Source organism: Phocoena sinus, chromosome 14, assembly GCF_008692025.1.
Source record: "Phocoena sinus isolate mPhoSin1 chromosome 14, mPhoSin1.pri, whole genome shotgun sequence".
In the NCBI taxonomy this organism is placed as follows: domain Eukaryota; kingdom Metazoa; phylum Chordata; class Mammalia; order Artiodactyla; family Phocoenidae; genus Phocoena; species Phocoena sinus.
This window is the reverse complement of record NC_045776.1, coordinates 67,071,387-67,088,092: the sequence shown is the minus strand read 5'-3', so window position 1 is coordinate 67,088,092 and position 16,706 is coordinate 67,071,387. Positions and strand designations below refer to the sequence as shown.

The following is a 16,706-nucleotide window of genomic DNA, read 5'->3' as shown; positions in this document are numbered from 1 at the left end:
TTAGGCTGGATGATTGAAGCCAGGTAAGTAATTTGCTTCTCCTGAGAAAGAATATGAGATGTTAGGATCTGAGAACCCCCTTGGGAGGGCCAGAGGGTTCAGTTGTCTGATCTCCAGCCCTTGCCCTGGGGGTGCTTCCACAACAGGGGAGGGGCAGGGGCAGAGGAGGGGAGGGGGAAGGGCCCGGGCAGCTGGAGACAGGGAGGTAGGCACCAGCTTGAGAACTCAGCCTGGTGTGCTCAAGGCTGCCGGTCCCCGGCACCTCAGTGACCCCTCTGAGACACCACAGGAGCAGTGACGGCGAATGTTTGTGCTCTGCCCTGGACCCCCGGCTCAGTGCCTTCCCTGTCATCCTCGTCCTGCGCTCATCCTGAGAAATGGGTACCCTTATTCCCAGGTGAGGCACCAAGACTCTGAAGTCCAACAACTTGCCTGAGGTCACACTGTTTCTCTCTCAGGTCTGATCCCAGGGGACATGTCGTGTGCCACATGAGGCTGCAGAGCCCACCCGCAAGGTCTGCACATTTCAGCACCTGTGCAGCTCCTTGTTCAAATGGAAGCTTATGCACAAGCTCTTTATGTCACACAAAGAAATGCAGAAAAGGAGAGGCACCCTCGTCCCACTCCAGAGATGGCCAGAGCCTGCAAGGAGAGGCAACCTCCTCCCACCCACACCCTTGGCTGGTACACGGGCCGGCAGGACTTGAGGCCTCTTCTGGAGGAGCGGCTGCCCTGGGCAAATCGGTCAAGCATCTCATCAGAGGCGACAGACTGAGGCAGGGATCTGGGAGCCCAGAGCAATTAGAAGCTGCCTTGCGCCTGTCTTCTGCCAGCTGCCACAGCTGTCACTCAGGAAGTGGGCCTGGAGCAGGGGCTGGGCCCCTGATGCCCCAGCCAGTCAGCAGCCTGCCCAAAGGGGGAGACCGAGGCCCAAAGGGGACCAGGGGCGGGGATCGCTGTCATTTCCTGGGATGGACACCACCAAGTTCTTCTCGCCCTTGCCCAGGCTCAGTTTCCCCGACCAAGCCTTCTTCCCTGGAGCAGTGGTTCTAACCCTTGGAAGCTCCTGGGAAGCTTTTTAAAAGTGCCCTTGCCCAGGCCCCAGCCAAGCCGACTCTCTGGGGTGGGGGGGGCCTGGGTGAGTGCCTGAGTCTGTCTCTCCCAGGCCAGGTTTTTCTCACTTATTGACATCAAACCCTGCCGCAAGGACTAGAAGCTTCTCTGCTCCTATGGCCATGCCTCCCTCTGCCTTCCAGACCATTTCTGGGCCCAGGGTAGTATGAGAGCCAGAAAGGGAGGCTCTAAAGGTCCGGCCTCTCAGCAACATCTCCCAGTACTGTGTGTGCCAGGGACAGAGGTACCAGGCACTGTCACCTTTGTCATCTCATCAGATCCCAGCAACCCTGGTTGGGTAGTGGTAGAGTCAACCCTATCTTACAGAGGAGGAAACTGAGGCAGGACTGGGTGTCACACCCAGGGCACAGAACTGGTAACAGCAGCCGGGTTTCATGCCAGCCACAATGGACTCCAAGTTCAGTGCTCTTTTTCTACCACCAAGCTGATTCTCAAGGAGTAACAAATTTAAGGACTTGTCCCTTTCACCCTGTTTCCCTCTCATGGACTCTGCCTCCTGCTCTGTCCTGTCTACCCCTGTCACCTGTGGGAGCTGGGCAACTAAGGGCTCAGAGAGGGTGCTCAGGGGAAGGCAAGATCAGAGCAGACAGGGGCCTCTGGGTCCTGGCCCGCACCCCTCACGGCTGGGTCTGCCTCTGCAGGTCTATAAATTCCATTATTCATCAAGTGACTGTGTGAGTTTTCCCGGATGATGAATATTTTATTCAGCTCCACACACTGTCCCCAGCGGGTTCTTGGAACAATATTGTTCCCTAGCCAAGGATCAGAGGCCAGAGCCTCTGCCCTCCCTGGATGTGCCCTTCCCCCACCAGCACCTCCCTGCCTCCCCCAGCAGTCCCCAAGTTTGGGCAGGGCTGCGGTCAGCGGCCCCAGCAAAGCCTTGAGCTTGGTGCTTGCCCTCCCTCCATTTTGATATCCTCTTCTGGATAATGGGTTCATGTATTGCCTGTCAGGCCCTCCCGGATCCTTCCACACCTTTACCCAGTATGGCTTGGCCCTGGGCTCTGCCAGTAGCTCTCCCTGGTGCTGAATGTGGGTGGCGACAGGATGCTGGGGAACATGCTGGTTTTGAGATGAGAGGGCTCCAGTCTCTGGCAGGGAGGCAGCCAGCCTCTGGACAGGGTAGTCCCCACTTCTCTCCTCTTGCCTCCCTGCCACTTGGTGGATTCTCCCAGAGTCACAGATGGGGCACCTCTCCTCGGGTTTCCGGCACCCTGAGACAAGGACTAGTGGGGGAAGTCTGTGGAGACCCCTCCCTGGAGGGCCCACGAGTCTCCTGGTGGCACCCCAGGGAGTGCAGTGTGATGGCAGCGGCACCTTCCCCAGATGGGGGAGTGACAGACACAATTCACACCCTGTGATCTCACCATCTGCTCCCCTGTGACGTGCAGAGGAGAGGACGGGGCTGCAACGCCGAAGGGCGGGTGGGCTGGTGTGTGATCCTTCGTTCATTCATTCATTCTCTCATTCATTCTTTCAGCAGATGTTCATCCAGCCCCTGCCACTTTCCCAAGCCCAGCCCAGTCCTGTGCCAGGCGCTCGGATCTGGGAGGTGCAGACCCGGACCCTGCCCTCCAGAGCTGAGTGGGGTCCTCACACATCTCTGAGCTTTTGCCCACCCTCGCTCCTCCTCCTGGAGTTCCCTTGACTCATAGTAAGAGCCACCATGTTCCGTGCCTGAGCACTTCGTGTGCAGGAACTAAGCATTCACTCTGGGGGCTGGATGTGTTCCTATTTAACAGGTGAGTAAGCTGAGGTTCAGAGACACCCAAAGGCACATGTCCAGCTTTGGGTTCTCCATGCAGAGCTCTTACTGCTCATGGCACTGCCTCCTCAACCGAAAGCCCCGTTTCCATGTCCTTCCTCTGTAAAAACTGCTCCCCCCCCCACCTGCCCTTCAGCAGGCAATGAGCTTCGGCCTTAACCATGCTGCCCAGCCCTCTGGCGCTTGCTCTGTGAGCCCCAGGTACAAGCAGCTCCCCCTCATCCTCTGACTCCCAGCCTGGCTTGCTCGCAGGACCTAGCACCCAGGGGCTGCCCACCGGAGGGCCGAGGAGGTCGATGAAGGTTCCCAGAGGAGGTGGCGTTCCTCTGACCCTGGAAGGGCAGGGAGAGAGCAGCATGGCCCAGAGCCTGGATTCCCATCCCACCCCTACCCAGCTCCTGCCTTGAGCTTGAACCCCCGCTCTATCTCATAACTCTGCATGACCAACCTGGTCCCTTCAGCTCCCTGAATGGGGTTGCCCTTGACCGTGAGTGGGGTGTGGCCAAACTGCCTTCAGAGTCTTAGGGGACTCTGTGCAGGTCATATGCACAGCCCAGGTGTAGCCCAGGTGCAGCTGGTGGCGTGTGGAAGCTCCCTGGGCACACAGCCAGCTCCATGGGCCTCCATAAATATGCCTGAGGTCAAGAAGGGCCCAAGCAGTGGGGTGCACCATGACCTTGGTGCTATAAACCTGGAGGGTCCTGTCCCTTTGGCCTGGTGGGAGCCTGTCCCAGGGAGCAGCCTGGTCACAAGATGGTCACAGACCAAGGCTGAGGCCAGGAGGAGGGCCCATGTCTTAGCAGACACCCACACCTTCCCTCAGCACAGACCTTCAGGTAGTGCTAGTCAGGCCCACACAATTGATTTTTGCTTGATTTACTCGGGGACTGTTTCCGCCTGTCCTTTGAAGATTCTCTGCCTGGACAGCACGGCGGGAGCCACAGGGGATGCAACGGGAGCTCCATCTGGCGAGCGCCAACATGCTGTGTGGCAGCCTCTTGGAAAGTCACCAGGAGCTGGGTTTCCCACCAGCCCCTCAGCAGGTCCCAGCCCACCTTCCCTAGACGTGGGGGTCCTGATTTAGAACTGGCTAGCCACTCAGTAAACACCAAAGGATTGAGCTGCTGTCATTCACACTCCCCATCAGTACGTTGCAGCTATAATTATTATTATTGCATATTCCTTGGGGTGATTTTTATGCTAATAGTAAACTCCCAAGAGACACAGGGAGGCCCTGCCAGGCAGCTTTCATATGTTACATCTCTTCAGCTTCACATTGCCTGGGAGGTAGCACTGCCATCCTCACTTCACGAGGGAAACTGAGGCCCCAGGTGGTTACGGGAGGTGACTAAGTTTCCACAGCAGCAGCCCCAGGTCTGTCTGGCTCCGAGGTCCAGGTTCTTTCTTCCCCATTCCTCTGCTCCAGGAGAAGACCCAAGGGAGCTCAAAACACTCAGTTCTAAGGGTGGAATGTCAGACCCGGGACTGGTGGGCTAGGAGGGCTTCGGGAGGGGCTTTTCTGGGGCCTCACACAGCCCCCAGCCCCAGGTCCTAATGGGCACCCAGCTGGCCCATAGCGGCTGGGGAGACAGACAGACAAACAGCTGGGGTCCTTCCTGGCTTCTCTGCAGGTTGTAGATGCTGCTGGGAGCCGTGTCCACAGCCAAGTCTAAGAAGTGCTAGGGCCCAGGCCTGGCCCAGCCCAGCTCAGCCAAGGCTGGCATCTCTCCCTGAGCCCCTCTCCCCAGGCCACGAGACAGGGCTGTGATTAATCAGCGACAAAAGCAGAAAAATGTAATCAGCCTGGGAAGGGCCGGGCCGCAGAGGGCCGTGGCAGTCAGCTCTCCCCTGGGGCGAGGGCTGATTGGACCAAAGAGGGCAGGGAGGTGGTTCCCATGGGGCCTCAAGGGGCGGGGTCCGCAGCTGGGGCCATGGCGAGGCCAGAGGGTCAATCCCTCCTTCATAAATATGCATGGACGTCTGCGAACACAGGCCCACACCCAGGGGTCGCACACTGCCCCCCACCTGCCCATGGGTTCCTGCCCTCCCCTCCCAGCTTACAACCTTGGCACACACAGGTGTCCACACACACTCCCAACATGCGTTCATCTGCGTGTGGACTCGAAAACACATGTACACACCCTCATGGATAACGGATACATGCACAGGCATACTGCTCCCACGAACACCTGACCCCTCATTCCACGCGCACACAAGCTCTGGGGCCTGGGAGAGCCCTGCACAAGTATTAGGTCTAACCTGGAGCTATGTGAACTGACAAAGCCTCACACCAGTCCCTACAGGCACCCAGCCACCTCTGTGGCCTGGCTCCCTCTCTGCAGGCTGAGCAGTGGTGAGGGCTTGGGAAGGAGGCTCCACTGTTGGAGGCAAGGTCAGGTGCGCGGTCTCAGCCACAGGGCAGGGAAGCCTGCCCCAGAGCTGTCCCCAGCTCCTGCCTGCCGGCCCTGCCCCATGACCTTGGTCAACGCCCTTCTCTCTCAGCCTCAGTTTCCCCACTTTGGAGCCTCTCCTGGCGCCAACACTGTGTGATTCTCTTCGAGGACCCAGGCGCCTGGGGCAGACCTCCCCTCGCTGCCAGTTATCTGGTCCTCAGTTCCTAGCTCTCTGTTCATGGGGGTGGGGGCCAGCCAAGGGGCTGGAAGGGCCCCACCCCCACCTTAATTTAATCCTGGTGGCTGCGGACTTGGTTTGTATGGGCGCTGGGGGGGCAAGTTATCTTCCTCAGGGAGAAAGGGGAGCCCGGGGCAAAGGGGAGAAGGAATCCCCGGCGGGCGAGGGGCGGCCGCACAGGGGCCGGCGGCGGGAAGGGGCGGGCTGGGTTGGGGAGGGGAGCGCGAAGGGGGCGGGCGGCGGGCGGGGGAGGCGGGGAGCGCAGCCAGCGCGGCACAGAGCGAGCGAGCGAGCAGGGGAGGCTGCGAGAACCGGAGCGGCGGGCCGGGCGGCCGCGCCGGCGAGCGGACCAGCGGGCGGCGAGCAGCGCGCAGCGCGGAGCGCGCGGGGCACCGAGGAGCGGGAACGGCCGGCGTAGCGCGCAGCGGCCCGAGCGGAGAGGCCCGAGCGGCGCCGCCCCCGCGGCCCCTGCGGGGCCCCGGCCGGGAGCCCGACGAGGGAGGGGACGGCATGGACCGGCGGCCCGGGGCGCGGGGGCGCTAGGCCCTCGGAGGGGCGACCCCCGCCTCGCCGCCACTGCCGCCGCCGGGCCGCCCTCCGCAGCCGCGCGCCCTGCCCGCTCCAGCCGCCCCCGGGGCCGCCGCCGGCCCATGAGCCCCGACCTCAAAGTTTGCGGCGGGCGGGCGGGCGCGGAGCCTCCAAGATGCCGTTCCACCCGGTGACGGCGGCGTTGATGTACCGGGGCATCTACACCGTGCCCAACCTGCTGTCGGAGCAGCGCCCCGTGGACATCCCTGAGGACGAGCTCGAGGGTGAGTGCCCCGCCGGGACCTCCGCCCGCTGGCCCTCCTACCTGTGCGCCCAGGTGAAGCGCGGTCTAGGGGCGCAGGGGCGGGGGGCTGTCTGCAGGTGCCGCCTGCCAGGTGGGCACTCCAGCGAACAGCTGCGCAGGGAGGCAGGACGAGTTCGCACCTCTGGGCGCCGCGGTGGGGGTCGCCAAGGCGGAGGGGCGGCCCAGCCCCTGCCCGCGTGGTCCCCCGCGCTGCGGAAACTTGCCGGGCCCTGCAGCGGGGTCACGGGGCCGCGCAATCCGCGGTGACGGTGCGGCAACGCGGCGGGCTGGGTTGGGGGTCTGAGCTGTGTCCCCTCCGCCGGCCCGGCCAGAGCACCCGCATCTTGATCCCCTCCGCGGCGGCCGCCCGCGGCTCTGCGCTGGCATTGACATTCCGCTCGTGTCGCTTTTAAAATCCAGTCTGCTCGGGCAGCGAGAGAAGGGGAGAGGGCGACTGCCCTGCTCCTGCCGGCTCCCAGGATGCCCGCAGCCCCTCTTACGGCCGTAGCCCCTTCCCTACAGCCCTGCGGGGACCCCCAGCCTGGAGCGCTAGGAAGGCGGCCCGGGAGGTGGTGGCGACAACAAGTGGCCGGATTGGGCGGCTTGGTTGAGATAACCAAGCCTGGTAGGGAAAGGCAGAGAGGCCGGGACCTAAATCTGTCCCCCTGGAGTCCCTCCACCTCTGGACATGAATGGGGACCTTAGGCAGCAGGCTAGGCGATATCAGAGCAGATGGCAGAGGCCAGGGTCCCTAGACAGAGGCTTCTGAGGAGCGATGAGACCCCTGGGGCCTGTGAGCTCTTTCCCTACTGGGCTAAGGACAGGTGCTCAGGTTTTCCCTCCCCCCAGACCTCCTGGGGTCCCATATGGAGTGGAGTGAGGGGCTCTGGGCTGATGGGAGTCTTGGCGCCCTGGGATCTGCTTGTCTGCTGTTGGGGGAGGGGCTGCGATCACCCAGAAGCTGGGCCTCTCTTCAGGTACCTTAGGTCCAGGGGTCTCTGCGATCTGGGACTCAACAGGGTCTTTGGGAGGTGCAGCTGAGACACCAGCGCAGTCAGGGATGATGGTGGGAGCACAAGCCATGGAGAGAGATCCAGCCTCATCCCCCAGCCCTGGAGGGAGCAGATCCTGGGGGAGTCAGACGGGATCAGTGGGAAGATCAAGGGGAGAAGGCAGCTACCCCCAGCCCACCCCACCCCCACCCCCGCACTGCACCACAGACTATGAGCTGCCTGCTTCTCAGCAAGTCCCCCCAAAAGCCTCCAGAGGTTGGGAGAGCCGTGGAAATGGAGCCTGATGTTTGAGGCGGGCAGGACAGATGGATGGGTGCCGCTATTGGGTCTCTGGCCTTGAATTCCAAAGCCCAAGTCCCTGCCCTGTCTCGGCCGAAGCTCAGGAACAAAAAGTCTCATCCAGGGCCTGGGAAAAGGAGGGAGTATGATGAGGGACAAGAGGGCGGGGATGGGGCATAGGCTTCTCTTCCCTAACACTGTCTTCTCCTGCCCTGGGCCACCGCAAACCTCTACCAGTTTCCCCTCCACAGACCCTCATCCACACCTTCCTCCTGGCTACGCGGGCAGGGGTAAACATTGTCCCCCTACACTGGCAGCTTTCCCCTCATTCCCTCCCCTTGCTCCCAGCACCCCACCATGACCCTGGCAGCCCTGCTATGGGCCTCAGTTGTCCCTCCTCTCCTGATCTCCCAGCCCTGGAGTACAGACCCCAAGGAAGGGGAGAAGCTGAGGAGGCTGGGGTGCAGGGATGAGCAGGGCACAGGACGGGCAGTCCAGGGGCAAAGAGGCCACAGGCTCCCCTTGGACCGCATGGTGGACATGCTGGCAGGAGCCCAGGAATGTTAGTCACCAGCCACACCAAAACGCACTCCCTGCTTCTCTCCTGTCCACTTCTCCTGGGCCCTGTGAAGCAGAAGGACCTGGCACAGGGGGCATCTGAAGGACAGAGCCCTCCCTGGGCGGGGGGGGGGGGGGGGGGTGGCGTCATGGAGCAAGCAGATGCCTGGTGGCCCCAGCCTGCAGGCAGCCATGGATGAAGACAGGGAGTCCTCTGTGATCGGCCCCCTTGTTGGCTGCAGGCACTCTGGAAGCCCTTCTCCTAGGAGACCAAGTCTCTGCAGGCCCCAGTGGGCCTTGAGTGCCAGGGGTGGGTGGGAAGGGTGACCATCCACAGCACAGATCCCCCCTCTGCCCCCTCCACCTCCCCAGTGCCTCATCAGTGCTCCCGCCCCAGGGCAGTGTGGGTAAGACCCAGGCTCTTTGCTGGGAGGATGCCCATCACTGGGGGAGCCACACATGCCGAGGAGAGGGAGCCCGGTAGCTTGGGATGAAATGCTACAGACAGTATGTGCCTGCCTGCAGAAATCCAGGGGGTGGTTAGTCCGAGGCGGGAGGAGGACTAGGGAGGGAGGTGGAGAACACCGGTTAAGGTGAGGGCTTCCTAGCCAAGCAGTGGTGGGTTCGAGTTCTCTGCTCCCTCAATTTATGGAGTGACCTTGGGCAATCACTTGCCTCTCTTGCCTCGGTTTCTCCATCTGTAAAAGGGGGTTGACGTTGCCCCTCCCCAGGGCTGCCAGTGACAGAGGATGTGATGGAAGTGCTCAGCACAGGGCCTGGCATGCAGTGGGGACTCGGGGACCGGGACGCAGCAGCAGGGAGGCTGAGGGGTGGGGGTCGGGGAAGGCCCATGAGGAAGGAACACGGGGTATGCAGGGGTGCCAGGCCAGAAAGGCAGGCCCATGAGGAAGGAACACGGGGTATGCAGGGGGGCCAGGCCAGAAAGGCAGGCTGGGGGAGAGGGTGGGTAGAAATGGCCTTGAAGTTCTGGCAGAGGCACCTGGGGACCCCTGGCTGGCAGTTGGCAGGGTAGACGTGGCTCGGCAGAGCTGGTCTGGGTCCTCCAGCCTCCCTTGAGGTGGAGGTACAGGATCTCCCAGATTCTCCCTGAGATGCACACAGCAGAGCTCCCCTGGCCTGTGGCAGTGCTGAGGCTGACCCCAGTGGCATCGACGGGCTTGAGCACCTGAGGGTGGGAATTGGGGCAGCTGCAAGCCCTAGACTGGCCCTCCCTCTGAGAGGGGAGGAGGAAGACAGACGGACAGGCAGACAACCACCAGGACAGAGGTCTGGGCTTGGCACTTGACCTGCTCAGTCAGATGGTGGAGCCTGCAGTGAGAGTGGCCAAACGGGGGCGTTCGGGGTACGGGAGGGCAGAGGAGTCCCTTTTCCTGCCCCTCTTCTCTGCAAGCCCAGCAGCCTCCTCTGTCAGGCTGGAATCTCAGGGAGGCCAAAGTGCTGGGGCGCGGGGCCAATGCCGTGGAGAGGACAGACACTGCCCCCCTCAAAGTGACCTCCAGCCCACGCACCCCCTCTCTGGACTCTGGCTCCCTGACAGTGCTGGCATCCCTTGGGGGTGGTTGGGGACTCAGGCCCTGACGCAGCTTCTCGGGCCGGGGAGGGGATTGAGGGCGTCAGGCTGGAGGTGGCAGGTAGGGACCAGTGTCGGCCTGGAAACCCAGAGGTCTTGCCAGCCCTTGCCTGGGCCAGGCTTCCCCATGCCAACGTGGAGCATGGCAGGCTTTCCCTGGCCTCGTGGGGAGCGAACAGAGTGAGGCTTTCAGGGAAACGTGCCCAGCTGGGATGTGCCGATGGCGGCAGCAGCAACAGGACACCCACCCCACTCTGGGAGCCCCCAGCAGAGTCCAGGCTTCAGAGATGGGGCAAGAGTCACGTTCCCATCTCACAGGCGAGGCTCTTGAGGTTCAGAGAGGGAGGTCACTCGGCTGCTGAGTGGCAAAGCCAGACTCCAAGCCTGGGCCCCGAGTCTTGGCACCAGCAAACAGGAAGGCCGGCCTGGTGCTTGAAGCTCCCCTAGTCCTCCCTCTCCTTCCGGCTCTGCCAGAACGTCTGGGATGTTCTGATTTATAGCATCCTGTTCTGAGCCAGGCCCAGCCCCAGCCAAGCACTTACATGCTTGATTTTCTTATTTAGTCATTTCCGCAGCCCCATTGTACAGGTGAGCAAACACCCACTCAAAGGCACCCGACCAGGATGTGGGAGAGCTGGGCTCTGACCCTGAATCTGTGTGACTTAGTGCTGATTCTCTGGCCGAGAAGGTGATCCCTGAACTTGGCCTCAGAAATCAGCTGGTGCTGGGTCACAGCGCTGAGCAAGGGCGAGGACACAGAGTAAGACTGAGGTGTGAGCCAGGCGTGCCAGGGAGGAGTGGCTGAGGCGACACATGAATGAGGAGGTGGCGGTCTTTGGATTGATCTAGTGGTCTTGGAAGGTTAGTCCTGCCTGAGAAAGGGCTGCCCCTGGGCCTGTCGCCTGCCCACGGACCCCAAGATTCACCTGCCCTCCACTGTCTCCTGTGCATTTTCTCAGGACTTTTAGAAGGAGATCAGGGGCTCCAGTTGAAGCAGCCCTGGGCTCTGGGAGCCACACCTGGCCCCTGTCAGTGTGGGAGGGACAGCCTGGACCCCAATTCATTGCAGGGGAGAGAGCCAGCACCCACTGCACGTCCAGAGTTTTGCCATCCCACCCTGAGCTCTCCCGACCAAGCACCCAGAAGGATGGGGTGCCTGTCTTGGGTTCCCCAAACCAGCCCCTGACCTGGGTGGGTCTGAGGATGGTTCCCCCACCCCTGACTTCGGCTTGATCCCCCTCTTCTGGGTGGCCCATGGAGTGAGGGGGTCCTTAGGGACTGCACAAGGGGACAAGCAGCACCCTCAGCCTCCCTTCCTGCTTCTTGCCTGCTTGGGGAGTAGAAAGCAAACGCTTGCCCTTACTAGGATCATTTGTAAACTAAGGGTAAATGGGCTCGGAGCGATGACCCCACACCAAGTGGAGCATGAACTTCTGGTCAGCTCCTTTGTGTGTGTGCTCCAGATGGGTGGGCTCCCTGAATCAGTCATTCATTCACTTAACCACTTATTAGCAAATGGTTATGCTTGAATGACAGGCACTGTTCCAGGGAGCGGGGACACAGCGGTGAACAAGACTGACCTGGCTCCTGCTCTCATGGCGTCTCATAGTTCACAATCTGATGTGGTCAGGAAGGAATCCTTGGGGGAAGAGTGGGGTCTGTGGGAGCCCAGAGGAGGGCCAGAGTCAGCTGGGGGGGGCAGGGGGGCTCCAGGGAGGTGATGCCATCCACGCTGGGAACCAGGGATGTATCAGAATTCACCATGGTGAAGGGAAGAGCATTCCAAGCAAAAGGAGCCTCATATACAAAGGCCTGGAGGTGGAGCAGCCCTGGTGCCCACCATGACTGAGGTGGGCAGAGCCCATGGCTGGGTCAGGAGGCCAACAGTGACAGCCAGAAACCTAAGTGTGTGTGTGGAGGGCTGGGCAGAGGGTGTGCCTGGCTGCATGGTCAGCGCCCTCCTCTGAACCCAAAGACTCCCAGGTGATTGGAATTCCCTCAGCAGCCTCTGTAACTGCTGGGCCTCTGCTCACACACCTCTGGGGATGGGGAGCTCACTACCTCCTCCGTGGCCCTGGAAAATTCAGGTGGGAGTTGGCCTGGAGTTCCCAGAGTCCAGGGTTTATAGAAGCCTCTGGGCCTGGCCCAGATCTCCCTTCCCAGCTGCTCTCCTGGCCAAGGGGCCACTGGTTAGGAGACCAGGTTCTCAGGACCTGCCTGGGATGGGTAGGGGGTGGTCCAGAGTCAGAGGGTCTGGGGGCCTAGGCAACTCAGGTGTGGCCCACTGACTTTGTCTTGGCCTGCATGTCAACTGGAACCTCCAGGCATTGGCTGTAGATGCCAGGTGGGAAGAGCCTGATGAAGTTTGGGGCTTCAGTCCAAGCCACCTTGCCGTGTGGCTTGGGACACATGGCCACCCTCTCTGGGCTATAGTGGGTCCTGCAGAATCAGGGGATGACCCCAAGGTGCAGGATCCCACAGTCAGTTTCAGGGGCTCACAGACCCTCTAGGCCAGGCCTGGGCCAGCCTAACTCCTGCCGTCACCAGAAACAGCCCTGACCCCACACTGGCCACCTAGCCTCTCTGGGCCTCATTTTCCAGGCAGGCAGCATGGAGCATCTCATCTGTCTCTCCTTCCAAACGCACGCCCGCACGCTTGCACGCACGCTCGCACGCACGCACACTCGCACGCACGCACGCTCGCACGCACGCACACTCGCACGCACGCACGCTCGCATGCACGCACATGAGCTCACCTCTGCCCGCGAATTGAACAAGGAGACCCCCGGGAGCTGGAGCAGAGTGGGTTGAAATTCACTACCCATCAACGGGAAATGTTCTGTAGGACCCTTCTTGGGCTGAGTAACAATGAAGGGACAGCAAACACAGAAACAGAGGTGAAAAAAGGGTGAACTGGGGAGAGGTTAGGACCCTTCAACCCTCAACAGTTCCTGGATGTCCTTGGTAAAACCCTTTCATCCTTACACCATTACCGCCCATTTTACTGTGGGTAAGACTGAGGCTGGCCCAAGGTCACTCACTGGGTTGCTTGTTCCCAGGCTCCCAGCCCAGTGCCTTGCTCCCCACCCCTGAGTCACCCAGGTCCTCAGGCCTGTCTCCCCCTCCATACAATGGGGGGGAGTGACCCCCCCCCGCACCTGAGCTGGCCTGGGGCTGCTCCATCCATCATCTCTCTTCTCCCAAACCTTGGGCTCCATCTGGGAGGCAGTCTGCACTGAGCTGTCAGCCCATTATCCCGGGGCCGCCATTAATGAGTGCTGGCCGGTGTTAAGGAGCTGAGCCTCGGGAGGAAGTGCGGTGGGGATGATGGGAGGGGGATGGAGGGGGCGTGGTAGGCAGGGAAGCCTTCCGCAGCTCACAGAAGACCGGCTGCCTAGCCCGGCGTCCTCCCCTGCACCATGGGACCCGTGGTATCGGCCACTTGGGGTCGTCGTGAGCACGCCTGGAGAGGCTGTGGGAGCCTGGCACGCGGAGCCGGAGACCCCCGGGGCGGTCTTGTCACTGCCGTGGGGCCTGGGCACCTTTGCTGCCTGCTTGGCCTGCCCTGAGCTCCAGGGAGGCAGAGCTATAGTGGACTCTTGAGATACCTGCCAGTTCTCTCTGACCAGACCTTCGGGCTCTAGAGGGGAAGGGGGGATTCTCCATCCCGGTCTCAGGATGTGGCACCTGGGATTCTGGAGGTCTGGGGAGTGGGCTGTTGGGGACAGGAGTGAGGTCTTGACCTGCTCTGCTCCTCCCACAGAGATCCGAGAGGCCTTCAAAGTCTTCGACCGCGATGGCAATGGCTTCATCTCCAAGCAGGAGCTGGGCACGGCCATGCGCTCCCTGGGATACATGCCCAACGAGGTGGAGCTGGAGGTTATCATCCAGCGGCTGGACATGGATGGTGAGCCCTGCCCCCTGACTGTTTCCTTACCCCTCACCTGGTGGTGGGGGGCAAGTCTGGTGGGGGGCCTGAGCCCATAGGGGGCCTCTCACTCTCCCCACTCCCAGCCAGCCTTCCAAGCCCATGGCTTGGGTTTGCAGCCAGGTCTGGCCCCATTTCTCAGCCTGGAGAATTGAGGCTAGAGAGAGTGTGACAGCCCCAGCCATACCCAAAGGTTGGAGATTCTGCCCCTCTCACTCTGTGTTCCAAGAAATTTTTAAAGTACAGGAAAGCAGAACGGATATACTAAATATCCCATTTCCCATCACCAAAAATAAAAAATCAATTTAGTTGTAAATATTTGCCACCTGGCATTTAATCAAGGAAAAACTCATAAGAACCAGTAAGGCCCAGTGCCCTCCACTCATCCTCCTCTGGCTGCCTCCCCCACCTCATCTCCACCCAGAGAGCAGGTGATGACCTGGGCAGGCGGTCCCCCATCCTGAGCTTCATTTCCCGTCTGTGTGGTGGGGAGGATGTCCGGCCCCACACCTGCTCCGGGACAGCAGCAGGGTGCTGGGAAGCCATGTAGGGTTCAGAGGGAAACGTGTCTCCCACACGCAAGGCCTGCTCAGGGCCCACCTGCTGTGCGCCCCCCCACACTCCCCACCTTGTCAGGTGGGGCCTCAGCACACTCGGTGGCTTCAGCATCAGCCCAGAGACTGGCACATCAGGCTCTGAGGAGGGGACCTGCCTGAGGTCCCATGGTGGCCCAAGGTGCCCAGGTGCAGCCTCACCAGCTGACTGGAACTGTGCCCGCTCTAGGTGATGGCCAAGTGGACTTCGAGGAGTTTGTGACCCTTCTGGGACCCAAGCTCTCCACCTCGGGGATCCCAGAGAAATTCCACGGCACTGACTTCGACACCGTCTTCTGGAAGGTACTCCCTGGCTGATTGGGACCCAGGGCTGTGTGCACAGTGAAGGGCTGTACTGGGCCAGTGAAGGGTCGGGCCCACACCATAAAGGGGGGGATGACACCCCCAGGCTCTGTCCACTGGACGTCTTGTCTCCCAGCGGGCCATGGGGTTCCCTGGGGAGGCTGGTGTTGGTCGAGGACTCAGAGAATGGAGTGAGTGGTTCCCAGCCCTCCAGAATCTGGAGGCTTGTCACTGGCTTGTGTGGCTGCAGGTGCTGGGCGGAGGGGACTGTGGTGGTGCTGGTGGCCAGAGCGCTGTATCTCCCCCCACCCAAGTGTGACATGCAAAAGCTGACCGTGGACGAGCTGAAGCGGCTGCTCTACGACACCTTCTGTGAGCACCTGTCCATGAAGGATATTGAGAACATCATCATGACGGAGGAGGAGAGCCACCTAGGCACAGCGGAGGAGTGCCCCGTGGACGTGGAGAGTGAGTGACCCACCCCGGGACCCCACGGGCGGGCCAACTGCTCGGGCAGGGGAGGAACCAGGGGCTTGCAGAGGGGGGCTGGGGGCCTCCTTGCCTGCCCCAAACCTTGCGTCCCCGTGTGCCCCGCGGGACGAGCCCATGTGCAGAAGGGCAGACGGCTCCTGAGTCCGTCACTTGGCTGTCCCCTTCTCTCTCTGGTGCTCCCCGGCGGCGGGCGGCCACAGCCTGCTCCAACCAGCAGATCCGTCAGACGTGCGTGCGCAAGAGCCTGATCTGCGCCTTCGCCATCGCCTTCATCATCAGCGTCATGCTCATCGCAGCCAACCAGGTGCTGCGCAGCGGCATGAAATAGGCGCCACCTGGGGCCCCCTCCACACCCACCGCCGCCCACAGTCCTCTCCCTCCACCCACTCCCTGGGCCACCACCGCGTGTACTTCAGGGCCTGGGCGTCCAGCGGCACCACCCCGCCCGCCCCACAGGCCTTGCATGGAGCTGTGGCCCAGCTGCAGAGGGCCTGGTGGTGGCTCTGAGGATGGCCCTGGCCCTGGCCCTGCCTGCACCCTGCCCTGCCCCACCCTGGCCTGTATGTAGCACTAACTTTTCTCGCTGTGCAGGGGCCCCTGGGAAATTAAGGAGAAATTTATGCAGGGCCCAGTAGCTGCAGGTCCCTTGGGCAGGAGGAGGCATCGTGTGCCCAGGGCCACATAGCCAACCCAACCCTGGTCCCTCAGGTCTGCCCAGGGCCATGGAGGGGCGTGCAGGGGACAGAAAGCCTCCTCCTGGAGGGCAACATGAGGCTGGGGTCTCCTGGGCCCTTCTCCCTGGCATGGCCTGAGGAAGCCCCCGGCCTTCTGCTGAATCCCTTCCTCTGACCTTCCTTAGACTCAAACCCAGCCCTCCTCCACACACCCACTAGGGCTAGAGAATCAGCCCATTTCAAAGATGAGGACCCTGAGGCTCAGAGGGCTCCCAGATTTGGCCTCAGTTCCCCCATCAATGGTGATTTTTAGGCAGGGCAGAAGCTCACAGAAGATGGAGCATCTGAGGTGGCCCAGCTGCCACCTCATCCATTGGGCCCCCCACCAGAGGCCCAGTGACCTGAGGGCCACATTGCCCACGAGCACCCCAGCACAGTGGAGTGCAGTGGAGGCAGGAAGCAGAGTTGGGGCCCAGAGGCTGCGAATCCCCTGAGCAACCTATGTGGTCTCCCTACCGACTGGGGGGCCCCTCCAGGGCAGAAGCCACCCCTGGTGTCAGTGCCAGGAAGTTCAGCCAGGCCACTTTCCCAAGCTCAGGGCCCATCCTCCTGGGTCGCCCACTTCTCCACACCATCCAGGCTGGAGACCCAGCTCCCATCCCTGCCCAAGCTGTGCCATCTCACGGTTGGGCACCAGCTCAGCACGGGCTGATGTGGGGGCCAGGACAGCAGACTGAGTCCTCAGCTCTCCTCCCCAGATCCGGGGCTACTGCTCGCCTGGGCGAGTCACAGCCACGCTGGCTGCCCCCTGCCCGGCTGTGCTGAGCCTCTGCCGGCTCCCAAGGGAGAAGGGCAGCAAGCACCAGTCACCCTGGAGAGGACCTCACCTCACTCCAGCCCTGCCCATCATCTG

General features: G+C 61.7%; 1 protein-coding gene across 1 annotated transcript; it reads left to right on the top strand.

Annotated features, from left to right (window-relative positions):
* Positions 1 to 6,233: 6,233 nt before the first annotated feature.
* Positions 6,234 to 16,669, top strand: CABP7 (calcium binding protein 7). The gene is made up of 5 exons (XM_032603645.1): positions 6,234 to 6,342; positions 13,567 to 13,710; positions 14,515 to 14,627; positions 14,942 to 15,095; positions 15,320 to 16,669. Exons 1-5 carry the CDS (start codon positions 6,234 to 6,236, stop codon positions 15,445 to 15,447), a joined length of 648 nt encoding a protein of 215 aa, XP_032459536.1. The 3' UTR covers positions 15,448 to 16,669.
* Positions 16,670 to 16,706: the final 37 nt, after the last annotated feature.